This window comes from Leuciscus leuciscus, assembly GCF_965113295.1.
Source record: "Leuciscus leuciscus genome assembly, chromosome: 6".
In the NCBI taxonomy this organism is placed as follows: Eukaryota; Metazoa; Chordata; class Actinopteri; order Cypriniformes; family Leuciscidae; genus Leuciscus; species Leuciscus leuciscus.
In genome coordinates, this window is record NC_138730.1 from 7,321,160 (window position 1) to 7,337,427 (window position 16,268).

Here is a 16,268-nt window from a genome sequence, read left to right on the forward strand (position 1 = left end):
AATAGGGAAGCCAGGGACTGGTATGTGGACAAAATCGGCAAAAAAGTGCAGTTAGTAGCTGTCAACCCTCCCGTTTTTTCCGGGTTTCTCACGTATTTGAGCTCTTTTCCCGCTGTCTTCCTGTTTTAGTATTTCCCTGTAAATTTCAACATTCATCTTTCTGTTGCTATCCCTCTGCTGACAGCAAAAATTCGTACTACAAAACTGCTGCATTAACTAAGCGAGTTGTGAAGCTAGGTCTAACGTGACTTTGCTTAGAGCAGATTGGCGTGAAATCGTGCTCTCACAACAACTACGCTGTTATCTTAAAAAGGCTAATATCTCGATAAGGTTGCCTTCAAGTAAGCAAAACGATGCTTTGAAAACATCTGTTTCGCTGGAAGGGCAAGGGGGTAGCAACAGGTCCGATGGAAGGGCTAACGTTAATGTTATGAGAGTAAGTTATTAAAATACGGGATATTTTACAGGAAGATTTGTCCACATACCGGTCCCTGGCTTCCAAATTTAACGTATCTCGGTAAATTCCACATCCTTTTCGGGATTTTAACATATTTTTTCTTTCTTTTCTTTCTCCCAACTCTGCTTCTCCTCGTTCGACTTGCTGTATGTTTACATTCGTGAGGCCATCAACATGGCCGCCACGTCCCAGAATGCAACGCGGCGCCCAAGCCCTATTGAATAGAACTTTTAGCTGTGTTCCAAGACCTAAAGCAGTTTCCTACATCAAGTTGAAATAAGCACGCTTTATTGAGATCGGACAACACCGCAGTTGTATCCTATATAAACAGGTAGGTAGAGACTACGCTCTCTGTGTCTCTGACTAGCCTACATGATCTTAAGGTGGGCAGGCACTCGCTGCGTTCACTAAGGGCAATGCATGTCCCAGGACATTTAAAGGAGGGGATAGATCTGCTGTGTCGAACTGCTATCTCCATTCAAGAGTGGAGAGTGCATTCCCAGGTAATTCAGATGATCTGGGCACGGTTTGGCAGGGCTGTCGCAGATCTATTTGCATCGCAAGAAAACATGCACTGCAGGCAGTTTTTCTCAATCCGGGACTGAGAAGCGCCCAGTGGCCAAGCATTCTTCTCAACACCTTCCCTCCTATCCACCTCATTTATCTGTTCCTGAGTCTGACTTATATCTGCCGGGTGTCCTTTTTTCTTAATGCTCGTTATGCTATAACATAATAATGTAGCTGACAATGACCTGTACGTTGGAACAAGTAAGCATGGATTCAAATAATCATCCTTGAAAATCCACCAATTGCACCTTGAGCACTGATACCAAAAAAGTCTTTGCATGAAATTGGGACCAGGATTTAGATATATCCAACATCGTAAGTGATTTCTGTTTGCAATGTGTCAAATTATGCTTTGACTGACAACAAACCCAACTTGCATACAATCTAAAATGTTGTATTTTAATATCCATGAGTTATGTCTTTCTATATGTATCTGCTTTACTTTGCATGTTGTTTTTTCTCTCTTCTCATACTTTTATTTTACAGTCACTCACTATTAGCCCATTTGTTTCTGATGGTGAGATCCACCCACATCTATTTGGTGTAGAGCAGGGTTCCTCAAATCTTGCCCTGGAGGGCCAATGCCCTGCAGAGTTTAGCTCCAACCCTGATCAAACAGACCTGAGCAAGCTAATCAAGCTCTTCAGGATCACTATAAAATCATAGGTAGATGAGTTTGATCAGGTTTTGAGCTAAACTCCGCAGGGCAGTGGCCCTTCGGGACCGGATTTGAGGAACCCTGGTGTAGAGGGTTTACAGTGTTAGCTAGGCTTTACTTCGTTGATTTCTTTCCACTGGCACAGATTAAAAATACCTCTTGTATATGTGTGGCTGTTCCTCTCTTAGAATCTAAGAGACAGAAAGGGAGAGCTAAAGGAAGAGGGATGAGGGCTGTATGTATGTCATTTAGTGAGAGGAGTTCCATTTTGGAAAAGGGAACTAAGGGGATGTAACTTTGCTGTCCGCTGGAGCCGTTGGTCCCTGGGTCTCTCATGTCAGACATACTGACAGCAGAGATGAGACCAGTGCAGAGATCATCCCTCACCAGTGAGGAATATTCCAGTGAGACTATTTGACAGCACTGCTGAACTAGTTTCTCGAAGCAGGTCAAGGGATCTGGGACCGTCTCCATCTCCAGCTGCTTTAAGCATAGTGAGAGTCCTCAAGATAACCAGCACTCCTTTACAGATGAAGGCCCAACCCACTAGTAACCAGGTCTTAAGTATTATATCTGTCATAACTACGTTTTTCTTTTTCACTTTGCTTTTGAGAGCTCAGTCTGTACATTATCATACAGCATAAAGTACAAACCTCACCTTTCCAAGCCATCATTATATTCTCTACCTATTTGATGGCTCCAAAAATGTTCTCTACTATTGTGAGCTTATATACACCTTTTCTTTTCAAGTTGGTACACTTCTGAACATTCAGAATCATTGATCAAGTTTGTATTGTGATATACTAGTTTGATATATAGTTTATGCAAACAACTAACTTAGCAAACAAATACCTTAGACAAACATGCTACTTCTATAAATGAAGTTCAAAACGTAGGTTCGGGTTCAAAGCCGAGCAACGAGAGAGCTCCATGAACTGAACCGAGTGTGTCATTTAAGAGAGACATTATCCATTTATCAATATGCCTTCTTGTCTGTATTTGTGTTATTGTGGACTTGTGAAATGCCATCAAGTTGCTGCACAAGTACGGTTCCAATGTAAAGTTTACGTCTAGCCAAATACAGTTCAAGTCCCTGGATGTGTTCTTGCTCTGCCCCTTGTATCGAGGATGCATCAGGAAGTGACTAATGCATAAACTTGGGTATGACATGTATGTAGACTGCATGATGATGAAACCTATTGAATCGTAGGCTACAATGCAAGTTAGTATAGAAGAATAAAAGGTCATCAGTATGCGCTAGTGGTAAACAAACAGAGCAAGATGAAACGCACTTTGGCAATTGTGTTTTTATGTGTGCTGAAAAAAAGAGGAGGAAGCGAAAGAGCAGAATATGGACGCGGTCATGGTTAGGGAAAAGAGGACAACTTGGCATACCAATCTTGCAAATGGAGCTTGAGGTAAGTTGTTTTAAGTTTTAGTGCCATGACGCGTTGATCAATACGCCATTTCATGTTACATTTTTATTGGCTAGTCGGTAGATGTAGGTCGTAGCAGCAAACACACTGTGAGAGGATCATGCTAAATTTATGACACTGTCAGCGGCAAGACTGTGACAACAGCCGTCTTTGAATCTTTCTCACTGTACGATGTAGGACCACCGTTTAGGGGCCCTGACCACAGAAATCACCACAATTGGCCATCTTTCGTCTGGGACAGATCAAAATTGTACAATATGTATCAGGCATTATGCAGGATTGAGTGTCCCAAAATGTGTTTCAGGAGGTAAAAACTGACATAATTTTCAAAATAATAAAACAGCTTTAAGAGTTGTTTAGGTCATAATGTTATTGTTTAAACTTCAACATGTGCAGTCGGTTTATAAAGATTGCGCCTATTTTAAAATTTGCTTTGTTTTTGGAGACGTGAGGTCCAGGTGATTACCAAGCTTTATCTCTCAGGTCCTTCCGACGTTTGCTGCTGGTTCTGATGTCACAAGATCACAAGAGATATAATTTTCAGTAAACGTGAAAATCTTTGACCTTGTTAATCTATTATTTTATATCATATTTAATATTATTATAATATACATAACCGTGAAGATGATATCTGCACATGTTGCCTGAACCATGTATTAATGTTTAATATATTTTTTACGAAAATGTGTTTTTGTTTTACATTTTATTTCTTTTTGACTGTAGGCCTACTATTTTATGAATACTGCACGATTTCAACCGAGGGGGACTCTGCATTTTTTTAAATTTCGGGGATTGCTCAACCACCCACAGCAAGCCAACCACACTGGAGTGTGATTTCAACAAAGGAGGGCCCACAGCAACAACCTGCACTGGGGCCCCGGATACCCTAGCTATTGAACTGACTGTACTACTTATTTCACATTCTTCAGGGGTGTCCAATCCTGCTCCAACTAAACACACCTGAACCAGCTAATCAACGTCTTACTAGGTATACTAGAAACTGGTGACAGGTGTGTTGAGGCAAGCTGGAGCTAAACTCTGCAGGACAGCAGGCCCTTCAGGACCCCAGTAATACTGATCCTATTAAAATAGTCTCAAATGATCTGACAATAGATAATTTGATAATCACACCATTTAAAAACTAACAAACTAACAGCAATCACAAAAACATGACTATGTCCTTTTACAGAAACACTGCTGAGGTGAATGGCTGAACATGTGCTGTGATGAAACCGGATGTGAATGAGATGCTGCCAGACACTGCTGTCATGCTCTGCCAAAAACCCGATCAAGGGCACAATGTCCCACCACCACCCTCCTCCATCCACAGACCCGATCTGATCTGTGCTGATGAGCCGGTGTCCGCCTCGCTCCGTGGGACGCCTCAGCCTGCACTGATCCAAATTGGAAGGTTACAAATATTAGCGGTCAGTCTTAACCAACACACTGGCAACATGGTGAAGGTGACAAATCATGAGTATTTCAAAAGAATGCATTCCAATGAATAAATCACTGGCCTGTTTTTGTGACAAAGAGCACCAAGGCATGCTAAACAGTGCTGTCGTATGAGAGTATAGCATGAGGAGTTTGGCAGCGTTGAGCTGTTTAATGGCACAAACCCAATATGGCGCTGCTGTGGGTGGTGGCATATATGTATTACATATATATATATATATATATATATATATATAGATAGATAGATAGATAGATAGATAGATAGATAGATAGAAAGAAAAACATTTTTAGAACTGAGCAAATATTGGGTAAATGCAATTTGTTAAAGGTGTCCTATTATGCCCTTTTATGAAGTCTTGATTTTGTTTTTGGGGTGTGCTAGTGTAACCAGAGCGGTATTTTCAGTATAATTAAATCCAGATAACACTGACTTCGCCACCCTGGGATTTGCACCCAAGGAAATACAAGGAGGAACACAGGTTCGGTGGTGCAATGAAAAGACAGAGACGTGTTGTCCAATTCATCAAATGAATAGTTTTATTAAAAAATAAATAAACTAGAATTATCTTAATCATGATATAAATCACTAGCAAGTTCATTATAACAATAATATTAAAAATCACAACGTTAAAAGAACATTTCTCCAGACATCTCCAGTGCGGAGGCCAAATCAAGTCAAACCAACCTCACCAAACGAAAGAAAATACTGTACCTACCCCACTAAAAGATATAACAAAAATAGTTAATTTACCAAAAAAGAAGAAAACTGCAAGGCTAAAGCTTACCTTAGCGGTAGCAAACTAGCTTGAAGAAATTGTGCTCTCAACCACATATGTGTGCACAGCAAACAATAGGAAGAGGTGCTCAAACCCTGGTGCTCAAAACTCACAGCAATGTGCTTCACCCAGGGGACTAGCCTCCCCCTCAGCGCACTCAGCCTTGGCTCAAACTGCAGAAAAAGTAGGAATTTTGTGGGTTCGGTACAAATACAAAATAATCAAATCATTCACATAAGAAACAAAATATAATGATTGACAGAGTCAGTTGGTACATGAATAACACGTCCTGCCTCGCAGCAAAAACCCCAGATTACTCAACGAGAGTGACTGTTAGATGGACGCACTTCAAACTGGTAGATGGACGCACCACTAGGCCCTTACAGCCCAAGTAACACTGATCAAACCAAAACTTCAATACAGAAATAACCAAATGAAAACAATCATAATATAATTTCAAAACAGGAAAAATAACCCAAGTTAAGAAAAACAGCAGCGTGACCTGCAGTTAACCACCACATGATACACGGGAGACTGCAAAACAAAGTAGGAACTGCTCCGTTTCAGGAGAATCTTTTGTGTGTAGCCTGCATTGGAAGCTGGAAGCTGTTCTCCGTAAAATGTGCAGCACACAGATAAACGTTGGGGTTATTATGTTCAGGAACAGTTTCAAATACATTTTAACCACTCTAAGTTAGTCAGCCTTAGGAAGGTCAAATAAATGAGTTTTCAAAACAGCGTCTCTGACAGCGACAACACTGTCTTCTCTAATGCAGCTCATCCAGGCCTCGTCCCCTTTTTCTGCGTGTTCCGTGGGCAAAGATTAATTAAATGAATAACATTATGACTTCACAAAGCCTGGAAAAAAATGTGTTGTAGTCCAAGCGAGCCGTTCGTTGTAGTTCTTGAAAAGCGGATACTGTTAAATAAAATATCTCCCTTTGGAGAGGACTTTGAGCTTTGTAACCTTGCAGGTCTTTTTATGTTCAAACAGCAACATTACACACTTGATTATGGTAACACTTTACAAAATGCTTTAATTTGCAAACATTAGTTATTTAAATTAGTTAACATGAACTAACAATGAACAATACTTCTAACATGAACATTTATTTTTATTAACTAACATTAACAATGGTAAAAAAAAATGCTGGACAATATATTGCTTGTCCATAGTTCATGTTAGTTAATGTATTAAATAATGTTAAACAAAAGAGACCTTATTATAAAGTGTTACCATGATTACATATCCAAATATATGAACATCCATGACAAAACTTGGCAGTTTCAGGCCATTAAAGAAAGTTTTCACATTTCACATAATAAACATGACAATGAAAAGTTTCTATGCTGCTAACTACACCAAACTATGTGGAAGAATACAAGTGTTGTTCCTAATGAAAGTTGGAGAAGCCTGTGAGGGTTTGGAGTGTTTGTTTGTGTTTGTGAGAAACGGCTGGGGGCTGCAGGTATAAAAGAGTCTCAGATACGGGGAGAGAGTTTGACAGCGTGTTGGGACCATGCACACAGCTCACATTCAATTGAAAGACAACAGAGACCTCTTGACAGAACGAAACCACATACAAAAAATGTTTACATCCTGCAAACACTATGATTGCAACAAAAAAGCAAATCATATCAATCTTGCGTCTTTTGATCACACTTTGCTTGTGCTTTTGTCAGATGGTAAGTGGGGAATTTACTTGGGGGTGATTCCAAATATTTAGAGAGAATTCTCAACGTGTAAAGGCTTTATAAATATAGTGAACATGATAAATAACACAAAGTATGAAGGTCACAACATGAGAGTACTTGCAACCACAACTGAGGGCCCGTGCTCATCAGTCCCAGTGCTCTAGAAAACAATATCTAGTCTAGTTCCAATAAATATCCTAAAGGATAAACCAGTTTGGGTGCTGTGTTCTGTGCTGAAGAGTTGGTGGGCACGATTCAAGCATTGTTTAGGTCATGAACTGAGCTATTTTACACTTTCTTTTTTCTTAATTTTTTTGCTGCTTCGTGGTCTTGGGGACCCAAACCATTGCATTTTTTATGTCTATATGCCAGTTCTTGAAAATTCATTTAATTGCATTTTAAATTGCAAGCAGCAATTAACTGGGTTCAAGCACTTTAAGGCCTTTAAACACACGCTTTAAAAGCTATTATGTTTTATTTAGCAAGATTATAACCACCTAGATCATAGATGGAAAATAACATTTACAGCCAAAACAGGCAATTTACTAAGGAAATATATGATTTAAAGCTTTTTAACAGTTATTGAGGTTGAGCCAAAAACCTAGGACTAGTTTGCAAAAGTAGGTTTCTGAAATAATCTTCAATATTTAACGAACGGTTCGATTGACAGTGGTTGTCCTAGAGGCAAAGTTGCTCAGAATGAGGAGTTCTATCATGCAGAATGAATGTTGTGGGCATGTGCGAAAAATTGGGTGATATACAATCGTTTAAGCATGTGAAAAATGTGAAGGTGCTCCCCCCTATGTGGCAGATTTCTTACTAATTTCTCACAGGCCTCTAGGGCCGTCCGTCAAACAGGCCCAGCGAGCTTCGTTCCGATTGGCCTCCGGTAACCATGTCTGACAGCCACTCGAACTTCATTGACCAACGACGGCCATGTTCTTCGACATATTTGAATGTCCTTGAAGACAATCATGACACCTTGGGAAAAGACACTGCATGGCAGTTTTCAAGTCAATCTGACTGGTTGTTGCGTAGCTATTTTTTGTGAGTTTTTTATGTTATAGCGCCACCAAGTGGCCAGTCACTGCATCCTTTTTCACGCGACCACAGATCGAGCCCGTGCATACTAACATAGGGCTAGCTGTAACACACTTGTTTTAAATACTTCCACACTTAGTGTATTTACTAGTTACCATATCAACACTAGAGAAATTGCACCAAAAATCGGAAATGTTTGGAAGATATCACTGAACATTTAACCATAGCAAAAGTAAATTTCTTAAGTTTATTTATTTTTTATTTACAATTAGACAAATATGATGTTATTTTAATCTTATATCTGTTATTTACCAGTTGAGATGGTTCTTTAATGCTCCGCTAACTAGTAGAAGACACTAACCAAATGTGGTCTTTAGGAACTACTATCAGGCTCTTTACAGCTCTGAATATTTAGAAAGTGCCGCAGAGAGACAACAAGTTTTCCTGGATGCTCTGGACTTTGGGTCAATGGATTTGGGCTTCATGGTATCCTTTGAAGATGACCTAAAGTCTGAGGAGCTGTCAGTATGAAAGGAGGGAAGACCCCAGGGCCAGATGGCACACCAATAGAGTTATATAAAATGTTCCATCATAAATTAATTCATCCTCTCTTGGAAATGGACCAGGAATCACTTGAACATGGGGCTTTGCCTCCCTCTTTGAATACTGTGGTGATCACTCTGTTGTTAAAACCTGGCAAGTCACCAACTGATTGTTTCACACAGACCAATTTCTCTCCTGAATAATGACTTAAAGATTCTTTGCAAAGCGCTAGCAAAGAGACTAGGAATACCATTTGCCCAAGCTTGTTCATATTGATCAAAACGGCTTTGTTTGGGGAGGCATGGTTGGTTTCTATAATATTCGTAGAGTACTTAATATATATAATGTGAAATGTAATACTCGTGATAATGCACTTCTGTCATTAGACTCTGAAAAAGTGTTTGACAGAATTGAGTGGCAGTACCTGTTCAGAACTATGGAAAGGACAGGGTTTGGGGATACGCTTATGAAATGGGTCCGGATCATGTATGCTCACCCTTTAGCTGAGGTGTTAACAAATGGAATAACATCTGCCCCTTTCAGACTCTACAGGGGTACACGCCAGGGCTGCCCGCTCTCTCCCTTGCTTTTCATCCTAGTGTTTAAACCACTGGCTATGGCAATTCGTAATCATGCACATATTTCAGGTATTACAATTGGATCCGTAAGAACATCGTATTTCATTATACGCAGAGGATATAATTATATTCTCTTCCAATCTTAAAAAAGTATATCCCAGCATTGCTATATTAGATTGAACATTTGGAGAATTCTCGGAGTATAAAATTAATATTTCAAAATCTGTGTTGCTGTTCAAAGCAGAAAGCCTTCTCCCCCAGTTCAGTCACCCTTTACAATATCACAAGAAGGTTTTACTTATCTTGGGATCCAATTACACCGACTGTTTTTTTCACCAGCTAATTATAAGCCCCTATCAGAATCGGCAATTGACCTGTTGAACAGATGGACAAAACTTCCTATTTCATTGATTGGCCGTGTTCATAAAAAAAAAAAAATGTTAGTCTTACCCAAATTGTTATAAAGTTTCTAATCCACCCCCCTTCCCTCCACATTCTTATTTTATTTTTACACTTAATTTGGAACAAGAAGCGCCCTCGTCTCAGGCTCTCCTTGCTTTACTTCGAGAAGGATTATCCTCCGACCTGTGTATCTATAGGGGCTCACTCTATCCCAATTCCTTTGAATTTATATTTGTATTCAACAGATGCTAAAAAGTTAATTAACTGTACTAAAAACCCGTATAGTAGAAATCCTATAGCAGTTTGGTTTGAAGCTCTTACTCACCTAGGGGAATTACCACATCTCTCACCCTTTTCACCAGTTTTTGGTACAATTTGGAATTCTGCAAAAGCACTTTTTTAAATATTTGCAATTACGTAGCTTCATTATATCACACTATATCAGCTGTTTGAAAGGTCAGATTTCTGTGCTATATAAACAGTTTGAAGCCAAATCTAAAGAATCATTTAATGATAGACTTCAAGCATGGCGGTCTGACCTGCAGACTTATATAACAGAGGAAGAGTGGTAAATAACATGCTTGAAAGCCCAAACTCAGACAGTGATTCTCCAGTTAAGTTACATCACTTCAACCCGAATATTCCTGATGTATGTTTCAAGTGTAAACAAGAAAAGGGAACTTTATTCCACTGTATGTGGGAATACACTAAAGTTCATTGCTTTTGGGTTAAAATACTGAATATTATAAGCCAAATCATTAGTAAAGCAATTCCTCTAGATCCAAAGCTGTGTATATTACTTATTTGTCCTCTAAATTCTAAAATCACCAAACATGAAAGATTATTGTTAATTCTCTGTTTGCTAGAAGCTAAACGTGTAATAGCATGTACTTGGAAAAAAGAAGAAAGTGTTGTGTCTCAGTGGATAAAGGGGATGACCTCATACCTTGCCTTAGAAAAGATTACCTTTTGAAAAACACACTTCATACCTTTTGGTCCATCTGGAAAGTGCTGTATTTTTGGAGAGTCTAGAATAGATGGTGACTCCTTTGTGGAATTGATGGACATTGAGAGTATATAGACAAGTATGTTATTGCTCTATGTTTTTTTTTCTTTTTTATTCTTCTTTTTTTTTCAGTTATGATGAAAAATTTAAATGCTGTTTAAACTTGTGTGATAATTTTTGATAAATAAAATTGTTGTTCAAAAACAAAAGAAAAAAGAAGACACTAACCTTACCAGGTTGAAATCCCAGTTGCGCAGATGGGGAACGTTCTAACACTGCGTTAAAACATGCGCCGCTATTAAAACTATGCTATTCCATACAGTTACAAATTCAATTGGCATAATTAACTTTTATGAATTTCTATTGAGAAACCATGAGAAACAGGTGAATAAAGACTGAGAGGAAGAATCTGAAAATTCAGAAATTATTATTTAAGAATTTCACAGCATTCGTACTGGCTCGTCTATTTGTCTCCTGTTCTGGGACGCTGTGTGTGGAGGGACGGGAGTGTTGAGCTCTGTATTTTTCTGAATGTGTTCCTTCATCTATTTGCCTGTTATTTGCCATTTTAACTGTTTTTTTTTTCTTCTTCAATGCTGTATAGCTGTGTTTTGCAGTGTGTTCTTTGTCATACTCCAATTTTTGTTTTATTTTTTTATTTTAAAAAAGAAATTATTTTATATGAAAAATTATAATAATTGTCTTGACAAAATATTTTAGTTTGTCTTGGATATTTTTTTTATTAGATCAGAAAACATTTTAAGCTGTCATATGGGGCATGTTGTAACATTTCACTTCCGTTCTTTTGCCGTAAATAATGAAATAAGTAGACACTGTATTAATGAAACAAGACAACATATTTGTACAAGACGTGTGAAATTAATTTGGAAAAAAAGAAATACTCTGAACCCTAAGTAGATTTACACAAACTGAGAAAGTCAAAAAGCGTTAGGTTGAAATTATCTCATTAAGTTCAAGAGTTAAAGCTGTTTTAGTAAAAGTGGCCACGCCCACTTTGAACGTTTTGGCATCCCGTCGCGGACGTGAATTGAATCAAAATTTTGACCTTGTTTAATAATTATTGACAATCAGACTCCAGAGAATCTTTCTGCACTGGTTTGAAAAACCTAAGACTAGTTTGCAAGAGTCGATTTTTCGAAAAATCCAAAATACCCCAAAATCTCGCCAAAAATAACAATTGAATCTGAGACGTGTGTTTTGTTCGTATAGTGATAAGGATTCCCACGACATAAGACACTTGAGCCTGCGTCGAACGGTATAGCAGTTACGTGCCATTCGGTACTTTTCCCCGATGTAGCGCCCCCGTCAGGCCGATTGAGGCGAGCCTTGGTGACGTTGTAGGCGGTGTGAGTACTACCAGCCCTCAAAGTTTCAAGTCTCTACGACTTACGGTTTGGTCTGCCCGATCACTTTAAGGGGACAATGCTGATCCTGGAAAAATTGTACAATTACAAAAGGTTTCACCACTTCGCGCTTGAACCCCTAAAAAATATATATATTATAAAACAGCAAACAAGTTGGGAAAATTACTAAACAAATACAAAAAGCATATATGCTAAATATAAAACAACAGCATAACATAAAAAGTGTTTATATGTTACTTAACCGGGAAACTTGGAAAGCACAAGAAAACAAATTCTAGGAATTTGTGTAAAACCAGCCAATCAGATTAGTTCTTATACTAAATAGAGAAGGTGCTTTCAAGTTTTGTGTAAAATATGCATCAGATGTTAGTAGGCAGTCAGTGGGCATAACATCGTTTCAGTTTAATGTCTTTGCATGCTGAAAATTCCTAACACAAATTTGTTCCATAAAACTGTGTTTGGTAACCCAGTGGAGTAGTAGTAGTAGTAGTGGGAATTCCAAATGAGGTGTTAAAGTCATCACATCTTAGGCATATGCTTCTTGGTTTATTTAAATTTTGTTTTGATAACGGTATTGTTCCTTCTACATGGTATAAATCAATCATTAAACCTATTCCTAAATCAGCGAAAGATGACCCTCGCATACCTCTTAACTACAGAGGAATCAGTCTCCTAAGTACTGTTTATAAAATCTACTCTAGTATTTTAAATGCTAGATTAAGTCTTTTTTTGGAAACAACAGAGTATCTAGTAGATGAACAAAATGGATTTCGAAAACACCGGGCATGTATTGACCATATTTATATAATCTCAACAATTGTCAGAACTAGATTAACTGAAAACAAACCCACTTTTGTTTGTTTTGTGGACTTTAAAAAGGCTTTTGACTGGGTGAATAGGGATTTGTTAAGTTTGAAGCTTCTCCAGGCAGGGGTTGATGGGAAGTTTTATTGGGCATTAAAGTCCCTGTATGCAGACTGTGTGGGATGTGTTCAGGTGAATGATGAGCAGACTGAGTGGTTTCGTATTCCCTCTGGTGTAAAACAGGGGGATATTTTGTCCCCAAGCTTGTTCTCTCTGTTCATAAATGATTTGGCTCTTGAAATTAAACATCTAAACTTAGGGGTGCGCCTAGACAGTGTCATTGTTGGCATTCTGCTTTATGCTGATGATGTAGCGTTATTGGCTGAAAATGAAGAGGATCTACAGAAAATGTTACATGTTTTAGAAAATTGGTGCTGTAGATGGAGACTTGTTATAAATCAAGCAAAAACGCAAATTATGCACTTCAGGAAGGGTGTTACTGTACGAAGTACAAAAGTTTTTACTTTTGGTAATACTGTTCTTGAGTATGCAACCCAGTATAAGTATTTAGGATTTGTATTTGATGAATTTATGTTGTTTGACAGAGGAGTTAAAATCCTAGCTGCTGCAGCCAGTAGAGCCCTGGGTTCTGTGATAAACAAGTTAAAAATCTGTAAAGATCTTGGTTATGGTACATTCTCCCAGTTGTATACTGCCTGTGTGTCCCCTGTGTTAAACTATGCTGCTGGGGTGTGGGGGGCCGTGCAGAGCCCAGCCTTGGACGCTGTAGAAAATCGTGCAATCCGCTGCTTTTTGGGGGTTCATAAGTTTGTCCCAGTGCTGGCAGCGATGGGTGATATGGGCTGGGTTCCTGGTCCAGTCCAAAGGAAATGTGAAATGGTTAGGCTGTGGAATCGACTTGTTAATCTGCCTGAAAATAGAGTCACAAAAAAAGTTTTTCTGTGGAGTAAGAAGAAGTCCCCCTGGGCTGCAGAGCTTCAGACTGTTTTTGCTGATGTACAACTCCAGTACGTATTCTGTAATTCTTTGCCTTGTAGCGTCAATAATATCAGATCCAATTTGATGTCAAATTTTAAACATAAATGGCTGATTGGGATTATGGCGAAGCCAAAGCTAAGGACTTACTTTCAAATTAAAGATGTATATGAAACAGAGTTGTATGTAAAGGCTAACTTGACAAGGAACCGACGATCTTTGGTGGCTCAGCTGCGAACCGGCATCCTTCCCTTGGCCTTAGAAACTGGCAGGTTCACTCAAACTCCTGAAGAGGACAGACTTTGTAGACTGTGTGAGTTAGGAGAGGTTGAAAATGAAACTCATTTTGTGTTATATTGTCCATGTTATGATGATTTTAGAAATGTATTATTTGGTGAATTGTTTGTTAAAAAGCCTGAAATGTTCTGGATTAGTGATGACGACAAGATGAAATGGTTGTTTAATTTTAATGTGTTTAAATTGGCTACTTTTGTTTGTAAAGCCTGGATGCGGCGGCAGACTTGTTTATTTAAATAAGTTCATGTATGTTGTGCCTACTGTCTTACAACTGTTTTTTTTGTTGGTGATATTGGTGTCTTACAAGCCCATTAGGGCTGGGCATACAGTAGTATGCAAGACACAATAATAAAAACTATTCATTCATATTCATTCATTCAGTAGTAGTAGTAGTAGTAGTACTTTATTAATCCCAGTTGGAAAATTAGCTGGGATCAATAAACTACTACTACTACTCCATTGGGTGGAGGCACAACCCTTTAATATTCGATTTGAAATGTAATATTCAGCTGAAATATGTAAAATGGTTATGTACTTGAATGGCTACATCTGCATGTACATTTCTCACAGAGCCAGGTCTATTGAGTGTTGTCTACCAGAAGGGGGACCAATCCTCCTTCATAAGACGCGACAGAAGTCCAGGGCTCCGGATCCAGCGACTCCGGGATCCACACGCCAGATCTTGCCGACTTCCCGCGGATTTTAATCATGCCTCTCTGTCAGTGTTTGAGAGCAGCAGGCTGACAATGATTTCCTCCGTGATTACGCACAGGGCGCGTCCCCGCGGGGATGGGGCCCCCTCTGGAGCCGTCCTCATGGCTTTGGGGGCCTCGCTTCCATTTTCCATTATTATGTGGACTACCGGAGCGACAGCGCAGAGCGAGACCTCGCAGGTTGGTGATGAGGAGGGAGCTCGCATGTTCCTCTCTGACTCTCTCTCTCTCATTTTTTTTATTTAAAAAAACCCCACAACAGACTCAGTTCTGATTCTCAGATGAAATGAGAAATTTGACAGCCTCAATTAGTCTTTAGTTCGTGCCATTGTGAGGAAATAATTATTTCTTTTACTCGTTTTTCGCTTTATTAGTTTTTTTCCCCGATCATTTACAGCGCGTTTGAGGGCTGTCGTGCGCACTTATAACAGATAAAATAAAGCATGTGTAAGATATTAGTAGATGGATATGACATTTTAACTCTTCAGCTGTTTAAACAGATAGGCTACAACAGGAATTGACCAACAGCACTGTGATTTTTACCTCAGTGTGCAGTAATCTGGTGTTAGACTGAAAGAGCTTTATGGTCATATTGGAGATCTAGATCTAGATGTGTGATCTTCAGCGGGTTTCTGTAGGATGTCGCGTCGCAAACAAGCCAAACCAAGAGCTCTGAAAGGTAAGTGAACCTCCTCCTGTATAACGCGCTTTCAAGAAAGGAAAATAGGGTGTCAGGCATATGCATATGCTATACAACACCGTTATTTCCACAGGCAGCGCGCGTGAACGCAAACGATTCAATGCGCGTGATTCATGAACAACTATAAAAGCCAAAGGTTTGCGTTATGAACTACTTAATGTATCTGAGCGGCTATTTACAAAGGTCAGAAGGAATTGGCAACGGAAAGTAGAATGCTATTCTGCTCTGTGCTTTATGTCTGTGGGTTTCATTGCATATGTGTAAGTGATGACATATGATATGGATGTTAAATTGGCATGCAAGTTTGGAGTGACGCATCACGTGACTGGAGCTTACCATGAAAGTGGGCGATAACCAGTAGGATAAATATCACGACTCATCGATTGACCATTACAACATGGACTTGATAATTACTAAGCCAGAGACTTTACCAATGATGATATTCTTTATATGTCGCAATGGATTTAATAACTTATGCTTGCAAACTAAATCACACACAATGGGGTGAATCAGATTTTTTTTTAAATGATTTTTTATTTTTATTTTTTAAGAATAGTTATGCCATATATCTGTTATTGCAGACATGTATTCTGTTTTATTAAATTATTTTGACATTTTGAATGAGCACTATAAAGATGTTATATTTCCACAAAGGAGTCAGAAACAAACTTGCTGGTACATTATGCTTGGAACCACTTTATATCAAGTTTCTTTAACTACTAGGGTAAGATGAGGTAACATGAGTAACATGATAAGATA

The 16,268-nt window shown here is 38.8% G+C and overlaps 1 protein-coding gene across 3 annotated transcripts in view; it reads left to right on the top strand.

The window, feature by feature from the left end:
- Positions 1-14,850: 14,850 nt before the first annotated feature.
- The window catches only part of LOC309501914 (zinc finger protein 521), a 93,410-nt gene continuing 91,992 nt past the window's right edge, over positions 14,851-16,268 (top strand). For 2 of the 3 annotated variants that reach the window (XM_082174179.1, XM_082174181.1), the window contains exon 1: positions 14,996-15,488. In XM_082174179.1, the coding sequence (XP_082030305.1) occupies positions 15,449-15,488 (40 nt within the window). In that variant the 5' untranslated portion in view covers positions 14,996-15,448. The other variant, XM_082174180.1, reaches the window with a different exon arrangement.